This window comes from Cyprinus carpio, chromosome B23 (genome assembly GCF_018340385.1).
Source record: "Cyprinus carpio isolate SPL01 chromosome B23, ASM1834038v1, whole genome shotgun sequence".
Classification (NCBI taxonomy): Eukaryota; Metazoa; Chordata; class Actinopteri; order Cypriniformes; family Cyprinidae; genus Cyprinus; species Cyprinus carpio.
The window spans coordinates 16,845,096-16,861,489 of NC_056619.1; the positions used below are offsets into that span (position 1 = coordinate 16,845,096).

The 16,394-nt window shown below is 36.6% G+C and overlaps 2 protein-coding genes across 3 annotated transcripts; both read right to left on the bottom strand.

Annotated features, from left to right (window-relative positions):
• Nucleotides 1-97: 97 nt before the first annotated feature.
• On the bottom strand, nucleotides 98-8,868 carry pfkma (phosphofructokinase, muscle a). Its single transcript, XM_042750745.1, has 22 exons — nucleotides 8,678-8,868; nucleotides 7,832-7,905; nucleotides 7,676-7,753; nucleotides 7,393-7,582; nucleotides 6,923-7,088; nucleotides 6,775-6,819; nucleotides 6,470-6,578; nucleotides 5,719-5,814; nucleotides 5,534-5,626; nucleotides 5,314-5,439; nucleotides 4,667-4,731; nucleotides 4,506-4,569; nucleotides 4,165-4,311; nucleotides 3,687-3,757; nucleotides 3,516-3,603; nucleotides 3,234-3,386; nucleotides 2,306-2,470; nucleotides 2,144-2,205; nucleotides 1,876-1,987; nucleotides 1,683-1,782; nucleotides 518-623; nucleotides 98-411 (listed from the first exon to the last, which is right to left on the bottom strand). Exons 1-22 carry the CDS (start codon nucleotides 8,766-8,768, stop codon nucleotides 258-260), a joined length of 2,355 nt encoding a protein of 784 aa, XP_042606679.1. The 5' UTR covers nucleotides 8,769-8,868; the 3' UTR covers nucleotides 98-257.
• Nucleotides 8,869-9,387: 519 nt separating this feature from the next.
• On the bottom strand, nucleotides 9,388-15,954 carry LOC109075376 (trophinin associated protein). 2 transcript variants are annotated; one of them, XM_042751239.1, is made up of 18 exons: nucleotides 15,798-15,954; nucleotides 15,506-15,580; nucleotides 14,625-14,838; nucleotides 13,778-14,291; nucleotides 13,509-13,612; nucleotides 13,340-13,385; nucleotides 13,119-13,258; nucleotides 12,943-13,006; nucleotides 12,593-12,702; nucleotides 12,445-12,508; nucleotides 11,793-11,923; nucleotides 11,647-11,710; nucleotides 11,496-11,563; nucleotides 11,209-11,307; nucleotides 11,029-11,136; nucleotides 10,624-10,933; nucleotides 9,866-10,041; nucleotides 9,388-9,770 (listed from the first exon to the last, which is right to left on the bottom strand). In XM_042751239.1, exons 2-18 carry the CDS (start codon nucleotides 15,559-15,561, stop codon nucleotides 9,696-9,698), a joined length of 2,343 nt encoding a protein of 780 aa, XP_042607173.1. In that variant the 5' UTR covers nucleotides 15,562-15,580; nucleotides 15,798-15,954; the 3' UTR covers nucleotides 9,388-9,695. The 2 variants fall into 2 exon arrangements, with proteins under 2 accessions (XP_042607173.1, XP_042607172.1); XM_042751238.1 differs by having other exon boundaries at nucleotides 13,509-13,615.
• Nucleotides 15,955-16,394: the final 440 nt, after the last annotated feature.

Below are 16,394 nucleotides of genomic sequence, written 5' to 3' on the forward strand. Positions count from 1 at the left end.
CTTGTGTGCATTATCCTGAAATATTTACTAGGCTTATTTACCAATCTTAGTTTTTTCATTCCCTCCATTAAAAATAAAAAAGAAGACCAAGGGCATTAAATAAGATTATTTTAATTTGCATGTTGCAACAGCATTACCATAAATATGATAAATACAAACAAAATGAAAGAATAAGACATAGACAGATGAACAAATAATTTAAATAAATATGTTTTCATATGTTTGTTGTCTCTGTCTGTCCTCATTTTTGCTCATGATTACTTTGTGAGAGTCATGTGCACTGGAGGCTTCTTGCTGATGACATGCTCCATAAGAGTGTGTTCAGAGGTGTCCAGACTAATCTTGTACTTGGCCAAGATCTTCATAATAGGCCTCAGCTTCAACCACCACTGGTTCTTTGGAATACGGTGTCTGAGGGAAAGAGATAAGGGAGGTTTGTGGACCGTCATGAATGATTTGAGTCACAAACTTAGGAATGACATGCATTAAATGGCACATGATAATGGAAGATTCTTACTCAAAATCTGTTTCTTCTTTCAATTCAGCCAGAGGCTGTAACACCAGTCCTCTCTTCCTCATGCCCAACACACACGCAGAGTCTGGGGTGTTGGCAAAGATCCGCCCTGTACAGACAGTCAAAAGGGAAGGGAAGGGTCCTGGTTACTGAGAACTAATTAATCATCCTATGTTGATGTTATGTATCATCCGCGCCACAAGGATGAGAAACAGCGCAATCCTTGTGGCGCGGATAATACAGAAGAGCATACACAGCATACAGTGATATGGAGAGACACAGAGGAGACCGCTGACAAAGGAATTGTTGAATAAAGTCATTATTTTGTTTTTCTTCGCTTACAAAAAATTGTTGCCGTCGCTTCATATAACCCAGATTGCACGTCTGATAGCAGATGGAGTATTCTGACGACGACTTTCATACCTTTTATGGACCTTAACACTGTTATTTACTTGGCAGTCTATGGGACAGTCACAAGCCTGCAGGTTTTCATCCAAAATATCTTAAATTGTGTTCTGAAGATGAACGGAGCTTTTACGGGTTTGGAACGACATGGGGGTATGTGATTAATGATAAAATTTTCATTTTGGGGTGGAGTATCCCTTTAAGTAAAGGGATAATGTTTTGTCAGCAGTTCACTGTTGAAAACAAATAATACTAATAAAAATGATATTTTTTGTGACTGGCTGAGTGAACATGACTACATAGCTACTCACCAAATAAATATAAACTTGTACATGAAATACTGATCTGAGTTGAAATTATTTTATAATTGAACACTTTCAATTAAAAGTCAATAAATGTTTTTGAAAGTTGACTCAAGATTCTTTGTTGAATAGAAACTTGAAAAGACATCTATTTGAAATAGAAATACTTAACGTTATACATGTCTTTACCATCACTTTTGTTCAACTTAATGTTTCCATGCATGATTTTCTTTTTTAGCTTATTGACCCTAAACTTTTATAGGCTATATCATTTTAGAGCTTCTGCTAGAAAAATGTATCCATTCAAAAGTACAAAAAGATCAGCAATAACAACAAGATGTACACCGCAACAATATTAAAAGTATTGAAATTAGCCGTGATTTTGAGCAGACTGATATACAGTGTTGCCATGGCATGGACAACTAAAATCTAAAGAAATAATAGAGCACATTGTTTCTCACCATGTCTATAACACTCCTTCAGCTTCTCAGTGAGCCAGAGAACAGCCTTAGCACCCATCTTGGTAGCAAAGTTTCTGTCAAATGGAGTTGGGGTGCCACCCTAGAAAAAGAACATTTGTCAGACAAAATACAACTCCTGATAAATGTACATTCTTGATTTTTATTCAAATAAACAGGGTTTATTACATCTAACCTGCTGCATATGGCCAAGGACATTCTTACGGCAGTCAAAAACACCCTTTCCTTCCTCTGAATACAGGTTGAAGATGAAATCAGTGGTGTAGTTGGAACTGCAGTTTTCATTTCTGCAAGACATGTTAGTTGAAAGGTGTGACTATTCATGTTCCACTATGAATCCCTGATGCATGCTGTTGATAGAAGTTATACCTTTAAGCACTCTCACCTCAAAAGTAAAAACAAACTAAACTGGTGTTCGCATTCACACACACTGAATGACAAACCTAAGAATTAGGCCTCTCTTAACAGTGGTCTTCATCTTCTCAGTGAGATGTTCCACATTTCTCTGAAAACATAAGTTATTGGAGAAGTCCAAATAGAATGGTTTGGTTTAATCCACTTTGAGTGATATCAGTTATTCTTATGACATTTAAGTCGTTTGTTACCTCTAAGTCACGGATGCCAAACTTCTCTTCATATATATAAGCAGCATCAGCTCCTGCAGAGAGACCAGCCATGGTGGCCAGGTATCCGCAGTATCCTCCCATAGTCTCGATGATGAACACACGCCGCTTAGTTCCTGCTGCTGACTGCTTGATCCTGTCACAGGTCTACAGAAGCCAATTAGAGAACAACCAAATACTACGAATGCACCAGTATTACAATTCTGCCAATAATTTGTGTTAAGATGAATAACCAATGAATAGCCATTTTGTTGAAACAAATTAAAAATAAAACTGGCAAGACATTGCAAAATCATAATTTTTTTTTTCCAGTTGATTAATCACTTTACATTAAGACAACTGTTTTGTATTACAAGATCTCTGAAATGATGCATTATCTGATTAAATAAGCAATAATTTGCATAAATGTCCAGAACAGAAATGCGAGGACCAAAGCAGGTTCAAAAGTTTTAGTTTTTTTGTTTGTTTAAAAAAAATTAAATAAATAGGATATCTCTTTTTATCACTCCATTAATCAGAATCAAATACTGTCAACAGCCAATAAAAAAATTCTCCATGTTTTTAGACATAAATATATGTCATACATCATAATATATAATAACAAATTCCTCTGTAAAAACCTTCAGAATATAGATAGGAATAAAACTCTAAATCATTTACAATTTTGTAAGTCAATTCATTGTAATGTACAGACATTTATTTTCAAATTTGGCAAAGATTACATTTAACAGTGTTATTAAAATATATTTAAATAATGTTAAAATAATGGTTTTAAAGATTTTGTCATAAAGTTAAAAAAATTTAATGAACAGATCAATTTTTTTTTTTTTTTATTTATTTATTTTATTTTTTAATATTGTTTGATGATGATTATTGTGTTTTTTGTAAGTGTGTGTGGTGTATCTCTAACCGAGGTGATGGTGTTAAGGGCGGTGTCGGCTCCAATGCTGAAGTCTGAGCCAGGAAGATTGTTAGATACAGTAGCAGGAATGATCACCATGGGAATACACAGCTCTTCATACTTCCCTCTGCCTTGAACCATCTCCAATGCACCTGAAAATGCCTGAAAAGGGGAATTTTAATGTGACCTGAACAGAATATGGACAGAATGAGAACAGAATGGGATATTAACATTATATTGTATATTATAGGCATTGTATTGTATATTATATCATTACATTTCATCACTTGCCTCAAAACCCCCAATGATGACCAGAGCGTGAATATTGTACTTGGCAATATTCAAGCTGATCTCCTCCATGTACTTTCCAGGTAACACTCTGCATAAACAAAAGAGAGGAACTTTTTAAATATTGCAGAATTATAAATGATGCTAAAGAATATTTAAAGGAGTGACCAGTACCTTTTGGTTCCCAACTCAGAGCCACCTTTCCCTGTCCATTCTCCAACAATGTTCCAGGTGATGGGCTCAATCTAACAACATTGTGTTAGACAGAATATGACAACACTACAATGGCTTTAATATCCTCATAATAGTTTTCATTAAATTTTATAACATAGCTACCATTTAAAAATTTAAGGTCAGTAAGATTTTTTTTTTTTTTTTTTTTTAAATGTTTTTTTTATGTAGGAAGGATTAATTTGTTTGTTAATGACTGTATGTGAAATATATTTTATTTATTACAAATGCTATTCTTTAAGTTTTCAAGAATATATTAATAAGATATTAATAGCACAAAAGAGCACAAAATCAGTACATCAGAACACTAGGATTTCTATACGATCATGTAACACTAAAGTAATGGCACTGGAATAATAGCTGAAATTTTTTTACCGAACCCAAACTTTGAAACGGTACTCAATTGGTCAATGCTGCTTACCTTTTCCAAAGCCAGACCTTCAAAGCCATCATGAACAGCCAGCATGTTGTGACCCTGGATGATGCCGATCCTGACAGCTGCACGTACAGCTGCGTTCATGCCAGCACAGGGAGCACCCACATTCAAAATAGCCACATTAATGTTACTCTGATGAAGCAAAGGTGCACAAAGCAGAAACACATGATAAAAATAAGAATAAAAAGATTTTTAAAAATAAGAAAAACGGTAATGAATTATAAGTGATACTCAATGTTATTATTATTATTTTTAATTTATTAAAAAAAATAATAATATAAATAATTTTCTTTCTTTTTTTCAATTTTATTTTTGAATCTCCTCACCTTTGTCTCTGGGGGGCGCACATGAGCCAGGAGCTTATATGTGTTCCAGTTATTCTCAAAACTCCTGCAAAGGCAGATATTTTTGAGTTTGTAACATTTAATAGTGATACTATAAAAATTTATGTTAATATCAAAAAAAAGTATGATATTTCCCAACATACCTTCCCCTGAGTTTAACAGCATCGTCAAATCGACCCTCATTCATTGCAACAGTGACATCCTTGGTCTATATGTTGAAAAAGAAGAAAAAAATAAATGAATATTATATTTAAAATCTAACATATTGAAATAAATAAATACAATAAAAAAAGGAAAAGATAAAGAATGAGTGTTGCAAATCATAGTCGGGGCGTCAGCTGTTTAGAATGAGAACAAATGATGCCAGATTCTCGAATGAATTACTATTTTGAGCAGTCAACGCGATTCAGTTTGATTCATTCGAACAGTTCACTCACACACTGAATCGTTTGCAGCAGATTCGCACACCGAAATAAGTACCAGGATGTTTTTATAAAACAGAAAACAGAGCACTGGATGAGGTGAGTATTTACCTACAATCCAAAGAGGTAGGAAACAAAACTTGCAAATTCCTATCATTTGTCAGTGATGAAGCAGCTCCTTTTATGCCGTATACTGTGTATATTGTATATGCAGACTCAAGACTAAAGACGATTTAAAAATGTTTACATCCAAAACCATCAAAAAAATAAAAAATAAAAAATAAAATAAAAAGTGAGGACACTTTTGAAAGGGGGCCTGTTACATCTTAAATTAGGTCACATCTAAAATGTATGTACTTTATACACACCACTTGCACACACTCCATCAGGGGGAGTCTGACGGCCTGGTTCCCAGAGAGACTGACCACACAGGCAGGAGTTTCTGGAGTGGCTTCCAGTAGAGCCATTACAGCCTCCACACCCATCCTACTGCCCTGATATACAACAAACACCCACATTTAAACTCTCCTGAAATAAATATGGCACAGATGATCGAAAAGTGACATAATGAGAAGAGGGACTACCCACCAGCACTCTGTCAAAAGCTGAGGGGGTGCCACCTCTCTGCACATGTCCGAGGATAGTGGCACGAGTATCATAGCCTAGCCTCTTTGTCACCAGCTGTATGAGAACAGATAAGCATAATTAAAGTGCACGTTTACGAAACTATATTAGTGCATCTGTTTCAAGAGTACGGTCATGGGTTAAGTTACATCTTTTAGCTGGTCACAGGTGATTGGTTTCCCTGCTTTGTTGATTGCTCCTTCGGCCACAATTATCACATTCAGACGAGAACCTGCCTTTCGGGTCTGTTTGAGGAGAGACAAAATTATCAATCATTATGAGTGTTTTGTTTTGTTTTTCAGACAAAATATTGACATTTTTCTTGATTGAAGCACAAACCTTACCAATTTTTGTTAGATTTATGGTTCAAACAACCAGCTATTTTCCTATAAAGAAGAATTAAACTAAACTAATTTATTGTAAATAATTCTGCATTTAATGCATTAAGTTAAAATAAATGCTGTTTTTTTGCTTTCAATTCATTCAAGAATCCTGATTTTTTTTAAATCACATATTCCACAAAAATATTAAGCAGCACAAATGTATTTTTATGTTTCATGGATAGCAAATCAGCATTAGAATGATTTCTGAAGGATCATTTGACACTGAAGATTGGAGTAATGATGCTGAAAATTCAGCTTCTGTCATCACACACACAAACACACAAACTTTTTAATATATATTAAAATATAAATAGAAAATTTTATTGTAAACTGTAATAATATTTGTAATAATAATCCGTGGTGAGAACAAGAGAATTCTTTCAAAAACATAAAAAAAAAAAAAATTCTAACCAAACCCCAAATGTTTGAATGGTAGAGTTTTTCAAGGATGTAAAACTATTTGAAAATATAATTTTTTTCTGTGTACATATCTTGCATTTTGTCAATTTCTTAGTACCTCAGTGAGTCTTCTACACAAATGATCCTCCCACCCATCATCTGGGGGCATCTCAGGAATAAACACCCAGTCAGCACCACACGCAAGAGCAGTGACCAGAGCCAGGTAACTGAAACACACACACACACACACACACACACACACACACACACACACACACACACACTCTGCTCAACAAATGCAAGATCATTTCAGTTAATTAAATGAACCATATGATCTAGATATAAGGGTTCTGGTCTCAGTTCCAGTTCTGTTGCACACTTATGCTTCAGTGTATAAGCATACATACACAATCACATTCTTACCCACAGTGTCTTCCCATGACCTCTAGGATAAAAGCACGCTGATGACTGTGTGTGAGAGCAGAGGTCACAATGTAGGAACAAATGCCAAAGCAAAATAACAGAACACTGAGGATCTTAGCTAATTTGATAAATTGCAAATATTTGTGACCTTTGTGCTGTAGTGGTGATACTGTCCACCACCTCAATGATACGATGTAGGGCAGAGTCTGTGCCAATGGTCATGTCCGTTCCACAGAAGTCATTGTCGATAGAACCAACCATACCGACAATATTCAGATGAGATGAAGTCTTGGCCTCCTCCTTTGTGATCTTACCTGCGTACAAACAGAGAATATGGCTGTCAGTTCAGTACATACCATTTGGGATACAGTTTATTTATTTTTAAAGAAATTAATATTTTTATCCAGTAAAGTTACATTAAATAGATCAAAAATGACTGTAAAGACATGTATAATGTTATGAAAGATAATGTTCTTTCTCTTTCTGTTTCATGTAAAATATATTAAAACAGTAAAAATTATATGTATATATATATATATATATATATATATATATATATATATATATATATATATAAACATGTTGAAATGATCTGTACCTTCAGTACAGATTGTTTACCTTTGCTGATTAGATCTTTCAGCAAGTCACTCCACTCAGTGCGAAATATGTTGGCACCGGTTAAACTGCCATCACCACCAATTACACAAAGGTTGGTGACTCCTAGTTTGACGAGATTGGAAGCAGCCTTCAAACGCCCCTCCCTGGTCTGGAAATCCTTACAGCGGGCACTGCCAATGACTGTCCCACCTTCAGACAGACACAAAGAAAACAGACCATCACAACACTACTTAAAAAAGTTTGCCAGGAATAATAAACTGAATTCCAGCATCTGAAGGCGCACCAGCTGTAGCATCATGGACACACTCTCCCATGTAGCAGGGCGGATGTGATCCCCACCATCAACCAATCCCTGATAGCCCTGGATATGACATCAGCAACAATGTTAACAGAGGTGATTGGCGTGGACATTTTTGTTAGTATTCTTATAATAATGTACCTCATGGACAAAGAAGACTTTGGCTCCTGTGTAAAGGCCGACTCTGACAGTGGCCCTCACAGCTGCATTCATCCCTGCAATAGACAAGAAGACATATCATATACAGAAGGATGCAGAGGGCTACTAGGAAAGTACAGAGATACCTCTCATGACATTTCATTACTTGACCACATTGTGGAATGATGTGAACAAGAGTGTCTGAGATAACTTAATTCTGTGAGCTCAGCACTAAAGCTGTAGGTGTTGGACGGTGTTATGTAGTTTCTCTAGTTTCAACAGTGAGCAGCTGTGGAAAAGCCTGCTAAACTCCTTAACCTCGTGTCATTTCAGAAGAAGGTCACTGGAGATAAATTTAGCCTTCAATTATGGAAATAGGAAGACAGGGACAAGGGCTACAGGCTAAAGCTAAAGGCTACAAGAGCACTGACCTGAATGGACCAGAGCAAACCAAAATACTAGATTTCTTTTTATCAGTACATTTAGTTCTATTTTCTGCTTAGGCTTCTTTATTTTTAACTCCTTTAATTTTAAATTGACCAGAATAGATAGATAGAATTACATTTTCAAAAGTTAAAATTTAGCTCATGTTTATTCAAAAGATAGTTTTAAACCATAGAGAACATCAGAGAGTCATCTGACTTTGAACATAAAAAAAGTGTCTATAACAATATGAATACTGTATTTGAGGTGGAAAAGCTCTTATTGTGTATACAAGGATGTTCCAAAAATTGCACCAAATTCACTAGAATCTTATTATCTATGCATGCATTTCTTTGAACACCCTCTAGGAGACCACCATAGGAACTAGAACAAAGTCTAAGAGGCAGATCACTACTTTCTGCTTACCTTGGGCATCACCACCTGACGTCAGTACAGCAATGGCCCGTCCGACCCCCATCTTTGTCGGATCGACCCCAGCTGTGCTTATGTTAGCCATGATTCAGGTATTCCAGAAATTGGTGGCAGAGGGAATTGGAAAAGGAGGCAAATGAAAGACGTGTTTGCACCGTCTCTCAAAGCGAGGGGCTCCAGAGGGAAGGGTTTAATAGGACGGAGTTTCAGCAATTTGTGCCCACCCCCTGGATTTCATTACACAAACACAGACACCGCAGTCACACACCCCCTGACTCAGCTAAATATAAAGTATCAACTTGAGTTGCACAGCAAAGGTTACATGCTTAATAAAAAGAAAAAAAAAGATCAAGTTTACCGTGACTCAGTGTTACATAAACAGTCTTAATGTCATGTTTTATTTTAATATTAATTTATGATATTTATTTAAATGTAGCTTATTGATTGAAAACCAATATATTTATAATTTACAGTATATATAACAAAATACTTTTATAATAATTTTATCATTCATTTAAAAAAAAAATCAGAAATTCAGATCTTTTATTCTTCAAAATAAGAATATCCTAATGAATTATAAATGTGTTTTAAAGCTTGAGCACCAAGTAATATTAAACGATTTCATAAAGGACATCTACAGTATTGTAATAGTACAATTCTGGAAAAAAAGAACAACTGAAATTTATAAAGAAAGCTTACTGTAAAACTGTTTATATAGAGATTTATTATACACTTTATACAAGAGACAAGTGGAAAGCACACAGTGTTACCAGTCAGTGACAATTCAGTGTAAAAATTATGAAAGTGTTCAATATTTAGAGATAGTTTTGCATTCAGTCATGTTGTCCACAGTGAATCCCACCAAATACTGTGCCCGTCCAATACTTTGCTGCTTGCGGAATCTGTATCCAGATACATCTGACTGTATGACATTTCATATTAAAAGTGCAACTAGAAATATGGTTTCAGACAGTCAGACTGACATGTGCAGTGTGTTGTGGGACATCTGCCTTTATGCTCTGATAAAGGAACCTGAAGGGACAGGACTCAGACGTATAGGAGAAGACAGGCCAATAGGTAAAAAACACTGTAGAGGAGAGAGATGAGATGCATCAACAGCTATTCAACTTGAGTAACCAGTTTAGTGTGCAGTGCACAATTCAAAACACAATGATCACTCACAGTAGAGTCTTGAAACAGAAGTGTGGTGGCCACCGGGTTGCCACAGCGGGTCTGCAGTGGGCAGGACAGCAGGCGAGAGGTGTACATAGCACATTCCTCATCCAGAATCATCTCCTCCAGAGGAGTATGCCGCCGCCGCAGAGCAGACATAGCAGTAGACTGTTTGACAGCAGGAGCTACAGATAGATGTGGAAATGCATTTAATGTAGTAAGCACTACTACAAATGCTTAAAAGTCTTCAGGATGTGCAAAATGTCTGCGTAAGGATTATTAAAGGGTTAGTTCACCCAAAAATGAAAATTAACCCATGAATTACTCACCCTCAAGACATCCTAGGTGTATATGAATTTCTTCTTTCAGACGAATCCAGGCGGAGTTATATTAAAAATTGACTTTGATCTTCCAAGCTGTTTAATGGCAGTCAGCGGGTGTTACAGTTCATCAGGACTGATCATACAGTTCATTCATAATGGATGCGCTTTATTTAACTTCTTTTGGACTGATGAACTGCGACACCCACTGACTGCCATTAAACAGCTTGGAAGATCAAAGTTAATTTTTAATATAACTCCAATCGGGTTCATCTGAAAGAAGGAAGTAATGTATGCCTAGCATGGCTTTATGGTGAGTAAATAATGGGCTAATTTTCATTTTTTGGTGAACTATCCCTTTAATTACAACATTAGACAGATATGGTCATTTTAAAATAGAAAACAGAAAAAGGTTCCATTTATGTTTACTTTGGATGGAATGGTTACCTTTAGATTGGCTTTGTTTAGGCAGGTCTAAGCTGGGATTGATCCATGATCCATTGCTTTGGTCTGATTGCAGTGGTATTGCATTATGGGATGTAAGCTGGCCTAAACAGAGCTGCAGAGGGGCACTTATCCCAGGATTCTTCAGAGTATCCTGAGACCGGTCTGATCCAAGTCTTTGGCTCGATGAGAAAACAATGACTGACCCTCTGTGTGCTGCTTGTATGAAAGGCTGGACTGTTTTCTTGCCTTCATTCTCGGTGTGACAATGATTTGTATCAGAATTTTCTTTAATTTTTGACTGTGCTTCAGTCTGCATGGAGAGAAGTTATGTGAGATTACTTTTAGGTCATCAAGAAACTGACCAGTGATGCATAAATTAATGTTTTAGAGTTAAATTAATCGTACAGTTTGGTGGCTGTTCAGTAACTGTTGTGAAGTGATGTCATCTTGGCCTATCTGGTCATCTTCCATCTGCTCTTGGTCCTCAAATAACCTTTGAACAACATCCTCCCCCTATAACAAATTCAACACAGTGTTAACCTGACCTAAGAAAAACAAGATTTCTGCATTATGGGGCTGTTTTACCTCCTGACACACCAAGAGTCCAGTGCTTGGGTCATGAGATTCACGCAAACCTGGGGAGCCCCTTAAACTGGACATCTTTTGGGTAGTACAAAGCTTCCTCTGTAAATATAAACAGTAAACATAAACCTGGGATACAAGTCGTTTTAAAACAAATCTCACACACAAAGAAAGAAAAAACAGGAGATATCAAAGACTTTTTATAGCCTCTACTTCAATTTTTTTTTTTTTTTTAATTTATGGCAATGGATACTGTTTAAAACAATGAGACAAGGCAGGAGAATACTCACCATTGACTGTGGTTTGGATTTTGCGACCCGCTGCGGTGTCCACTTCATCACTGGTGTTCTAACTGCACCTGCACCACAGCAGAGAACCATTGGTTTAAAGGGTCGAAAACATGATGTTGAAGGGGAAGAAACATTAGAGAGACAAACTTACACTGAGATGATGTTGCTGCTGCCACGGCTTCAGGCTTATTCTTCTTCACTGGGACTCTCTGGGCCTGAAGTAAAGAAAGTTACATGATGCGAAACACCTTCATTATAGCACACAACTAGAAGTTGAATCCATCCGAGCAAACTCACGGAATAAATGGAGGTTCCTCTGCCAGTGGGACAGGTGGAAACTCTGGGTGTTGCTCCACCAGCCCTCACACCTTCATTCAGTAGGATACTGCGCAGGGCCGCCGGGTCAGGCGAGAAGGACACAGCATTTCCTAAAGGAAGATTTTTTTTTGGACCACATGACATTAATATCAATTTTATGGAGAAAATCACTGAATAATAACTCCAAGTCTGTATGTGGTGGTGTAACGTTTCTTATGCCCAACATAGCTGTATTTACAGTATATGATCAAAATGCTGTAAAAGTAGTATTATTGTGAAATATTACAATTTAATATAACTTATTCCTGTGATTGTAAAGCTGAATTTTCAGCAGCAGTATCACATAATCCTTCAGAAATCATTCTAATATGTTGATTTGTGGCTCAAGAAACATTTATTAATTATTAGTGTTGAAAACAGGTGTGCTGCTTAATATTTTTGTGGAAATCATGGTACATTTCTTCAGGATTCTTAAATAGAAAGTTCTAAAGAACAGCATTCATTTAAAATATTTTAAATGTCATAACTGTCACTTTTGATGCATTTAATATATCCATGCTGAATAAATGTATTCATTTTTGAGCAGAAGTGTATACACTTCATTTAATGCAAAATTAATGGGCTAGATTACCTGCAGGAGCTTTGACAGCTGCGGATTCATCCGTTTTAGGCTTCCTAACTGGCACTCTTTGAGCCTAAAGTGAACAAGGTATTTCAAACCTTATTTTTTAGCTTTCCAAATTCAAATTTTAAGACAACAAATGTGAACTGAGCATTACTGAGTAAACAGAAGTTGCTCTGCCCGTAAGGCCGATCGGTGCATGAGGTGTTGCTCCATTGATCTGTAGAATACCACGAAGCGCTGATGGATCAGGAGAGAAGGCACTTCCTGCAGGCACAGACCATACACAGACACAGTTAAAAGTCTTAATCTCTCTATTCTTTTTATTCAAACAGTTTAGGGACTTTCTATTCATCAAAGAATCCAGAAAAAATATATATATTAAGCAGCACAACCATTTACAGGTGATAATAAATGTTTCTCAAGTACCAAACCAGCATATTAGAATGATTTTTGAAGAATCATGAAGACTGGAGTAATGGCTGCTGAAGAATCAGCTTTAAATACCTGTAGGGCTTTTGGCCTCTGCTGGAGCTTCTTTTTGAGTCTTTTTGGCAGGTACTCTTTGAGCCTAAAGTGGACAAGGTCACTATTAAAAATCTTTTTCTGCCTAAATTGACCATTCAGAAGTAAAATATGATAATCAATGTGTGAATGGACACTGAACAAAGGAATGCTCTCACAGAATAAATAGAGGTTCCTCTGCCAGTAGGACAGGCTGATGCTCTGGGTGTTGCTCCAACATGCTCCCCCAGTCTTGTTCCATCACTCTGTAGAATACTACGTAGGGCTGAAGGGTCAGGGGAAAACAGCCCAGCCTTGTCTGAGATGAAAGGAGAACTATAAAGCTTACACTCATCAGTAATCAATGAGAAAAGTTGGGAGTCTTTGAAAATGGACTAACCTGTGGTGACATCAACACCATGACTCTTCTTCACAACTCTTTGAGGCTAAAAGATCAAAATATATGAGCACCAGAGCACATACCAGACTAAAACGACAACTGTCATGATCATCATTAAGGTTCAGAAAACATTTTGTTTTTATTACTGAGATTTTCTACAATCCCTAACCAGATTATTGGAGGTTCCTTGTCCAGGGGGGCAGGTAGATAAACGTGGCATCATGCATTGTGCTCCAACAGCACTTGATCCCTCACATGTGAGGACACTGTGCACTGCTGATGAAAGATTTGATTATGATCATGCACTCATAGTTACATACATCAATTATAAACAACCAGTGGCTAAATTAAACAAAGAACTATTAATACAGTCGAGATCGAACTTGAACATTGACTTGATTGACACAATAAGAAAAGATCGGACATTATGTCACTCACCTTCAGTGATTACATGCCTTTGTGTTGTTGATGGGAAACAGTGCTTGTCCTTTGGTGCTTGATTATCAGAATTAACATCTACTTTAAAGAGCGACGTTTTACATAAATGACTCAAACCTGAGTCTTCGGGAAGCTTAGATTGTGTAAGAGTGATGCTACCTAAACGTGAACTTAAATCAGTGTGACTACAGCATCCGGATTCATGTGAAGGTGGGTGAACATCAGTCGAATCTTGATTTGATGCCTTGTATTCTACATGACTACCAGGCTGCAGTCGCTGTGATTTGTTGGCCTGAGCTCTGAGGACACCTGGTGTCGTAGCTTTATGGCTTGGAGTTTCAGTTTTGGCACTCGGATTCAAGTTCATCACTTTTGCCCCTGGTGTTAGTCGGGTAGAAGGCATCAGGGGTGCTTTTCCCTGGAGATCCCCTGTGTTTCTCTGACTCTGTGTGCGTGACTGGGACAAATTGAAAGGAACAGGTTTGGTGCAGGTCCTTTTTTTCTGAGCTTTACTCTGAAGACAAATGAAACAGAAATCATTATGCCACAGTTATAGTAAAAAAACCAATTAGAATTAGAACTTACACTTACTTCAGGTAGTTAAATGAAAAGGTTTTGTTAAAAATTTTTTTTTAAGTACTAAAATTACTAAAACAGAAATTAAAGCTGTTACAGCACAGTTATAGTAAAAAAACCAATTAGAATTAGAACTTACACTTACTTCAGGTAGTTAAATGTTAAATGAAATAAATGACAAAAGCACATAATAATATTCTAATAATATTCATAAAAAATATATGACTATATAAAAAAATATACTAAAATAACATTTAATTGGTATCCTTACTGTTAGAGGCCTCTGTTCCCAGCTGTTGTGACTGGGATTTTGGGAGAGCGCGCTTAGGGCTGGTTGCAGAGATTTGGCAAGAACAGGAAGCCTGCTGATGCCTTTGAGTTTACTGACTCCTTTTCCAGCTTCACCAGAAGCATTGGGGTCCAAATTTTCAGATCCTCTTTTAGAGGAAGCACTTTTTGTCTTCAACTCCTGATTCTTCAAGATCCTAATGGCATTGAAAATAATGGATCAGAAATCAGCACCACAGCATCACTGTAAGATTATCCAGTTTTGATTCTTACATGAAGTATTCAATCATTAAAGTAATTATTGGTTTTAATTTAAAAAAAGATTAATGAATTATTCAAAAACTGAGCAAGACGATATCAGATCCATTACAGTAATGCAAATTAGAGGGTAAAATGTGTTTAATTGTCCTGAAAAAGTATAACTCTGATATTTTTAAAAAATGTGTCATTATTTTATTCTTTTTTTTTTTTTTTTTGTGGCATGGACATACCTTGACTTTTTTTCCTAAATAAAAATTTTTTGATAACAAAAGAAATGATTAATGAAATATTAAGCTACGAGAAAGATAATACAAGATTCAATACAAAACATTTTGAAATCTGGTATGAAAACAATGTTACAAATCATGTTTTGTTCTATTTTGCATTATTTATTTTTTATTTTTCTTTATTTTTGAGTGAAATGTGGAGTGTATATTTCTTGACAGGTGTGGTGAGGGGTACCTAAAATTGCTCAAAGCAAAATTAACACTCTGAACAGTTCCTGTCAAATGCATAGCTTGAATCATTTAAGGAGGAGAGACTGAAACAAGGTTACTTGTGGAGGAGAAGGTTGATATAGATATTCATGATCAGTTGACTCACCCTGCTTGATCCTGCTGAGTTCTGTTCTGGGGTCTCAGAGGGTTAGAGGACGCCATCTCGAGAGGGGCTCAGTGCCTATAAACAAGACGGCACTTGAATGGTCTTAAAACGTTGAAATGTAGGCTCAGTCGTTAAAACCTATACTACTATAAAACCATAACAGTGCAGAGCCTCAGTAAACTGCCAATACGCAAACTCTTGGGTAACGTTACTCCGTGTTGTTATGAATAAACTTACGAATAACATGATTAAGACGGTAGAAATATATTTGTACCAACCCACACATACGTACCAAGGCCTGGGCTTAGGCAGTATCCAAAAACTGCAGCTTTTTATGTTGTTTTTAAGCTACAGGACTTTCCAAACCAAGCCACTCTCCCCTGGCCCAGGCTCTAGAAAACAACACCAGCCTGCTGACTTCCGGAGTAGTTTGTAAAAAGCGCGCATTTTGACTGGCTGACGGAGACGTGACATCAGCCAATCGCTGACCGCTATTAACACTACTATGGCAACAGAGATGCGGGTTTAAATCACGTGACTAATTCCGTTTGTGCCGTGCCGTTCATTCCATTTTCATGGGTTCTTTATTTTTAACGTCTGGCGCACAATAGAATTATGAACTCTTGAAAGAGACAAAGAAGCTTCTTCGCGGGGAAATGTGGAGTTGACCCAGTAAGCACGTGAGAGACCACATGACGCAGAGGAAAATAGGCTTAAAATGACAAAAATGCAAACAGTTTTTAAAAATATCTTTTAATAGAGGTCATTTGGAAAATTCTGCTCAAGCCGTTTCAAAAACCAAAGATGGTGACAATAGCAAAAGACAACGTCCAATTATAAATATTAAATGGGTTCAAATTTGACTTGGTTTTTAAGTGGTCCTGAATGT

Excerpts from the sequence above, each read along its gene's own strand:
- LOC109075376 (XM_042751238.1), bottom strand. The coding sequence starts at position 15,561 with ATGGCGTCCTCTAACCCTCTGAGACCCCAGAACAGAACTCAGCAGGAT. Across the intron at positions 13,007-13,118 it reads GAGGAACCTCTATTTATTCT|GCTCAAAGAGTACCTGCCAA; the intron begins GTGAGAGCATTC and ends TGTCCACTTTAG. Across the intron at positions 12,703-12,942 it reads AGAGGCCAAAAGCCCTACAG|GAAGTGCCTTCTCTCCTGAT; the intron begins GTATTTAAAGCT and ends CTGTGCCTGCAG.
- pfkma (XM_042750745.1), bottom strand. The coding sequence starts at position 8,768 with ATGGCTAACATAAGCACAGCTGGGGTCGATCCGACAAAGATGGGGGTC. Across the intron at positions 5,815-6,469 it reads TGTGTAGAAGACTCACTGAG|ACCCGAAAGGCAGGTTCTCG; the intron begins GTACTAAGAAAT and ends CTCCTCAAACAG. Across the intron at positions 1,783-1,875 it reads TCCTTGGCCATATGCAGCAG|GGTGGCACCCCAACTCCATT; the intron begins GTTAGATGTAAT and ends TTCTTTTTCTAG.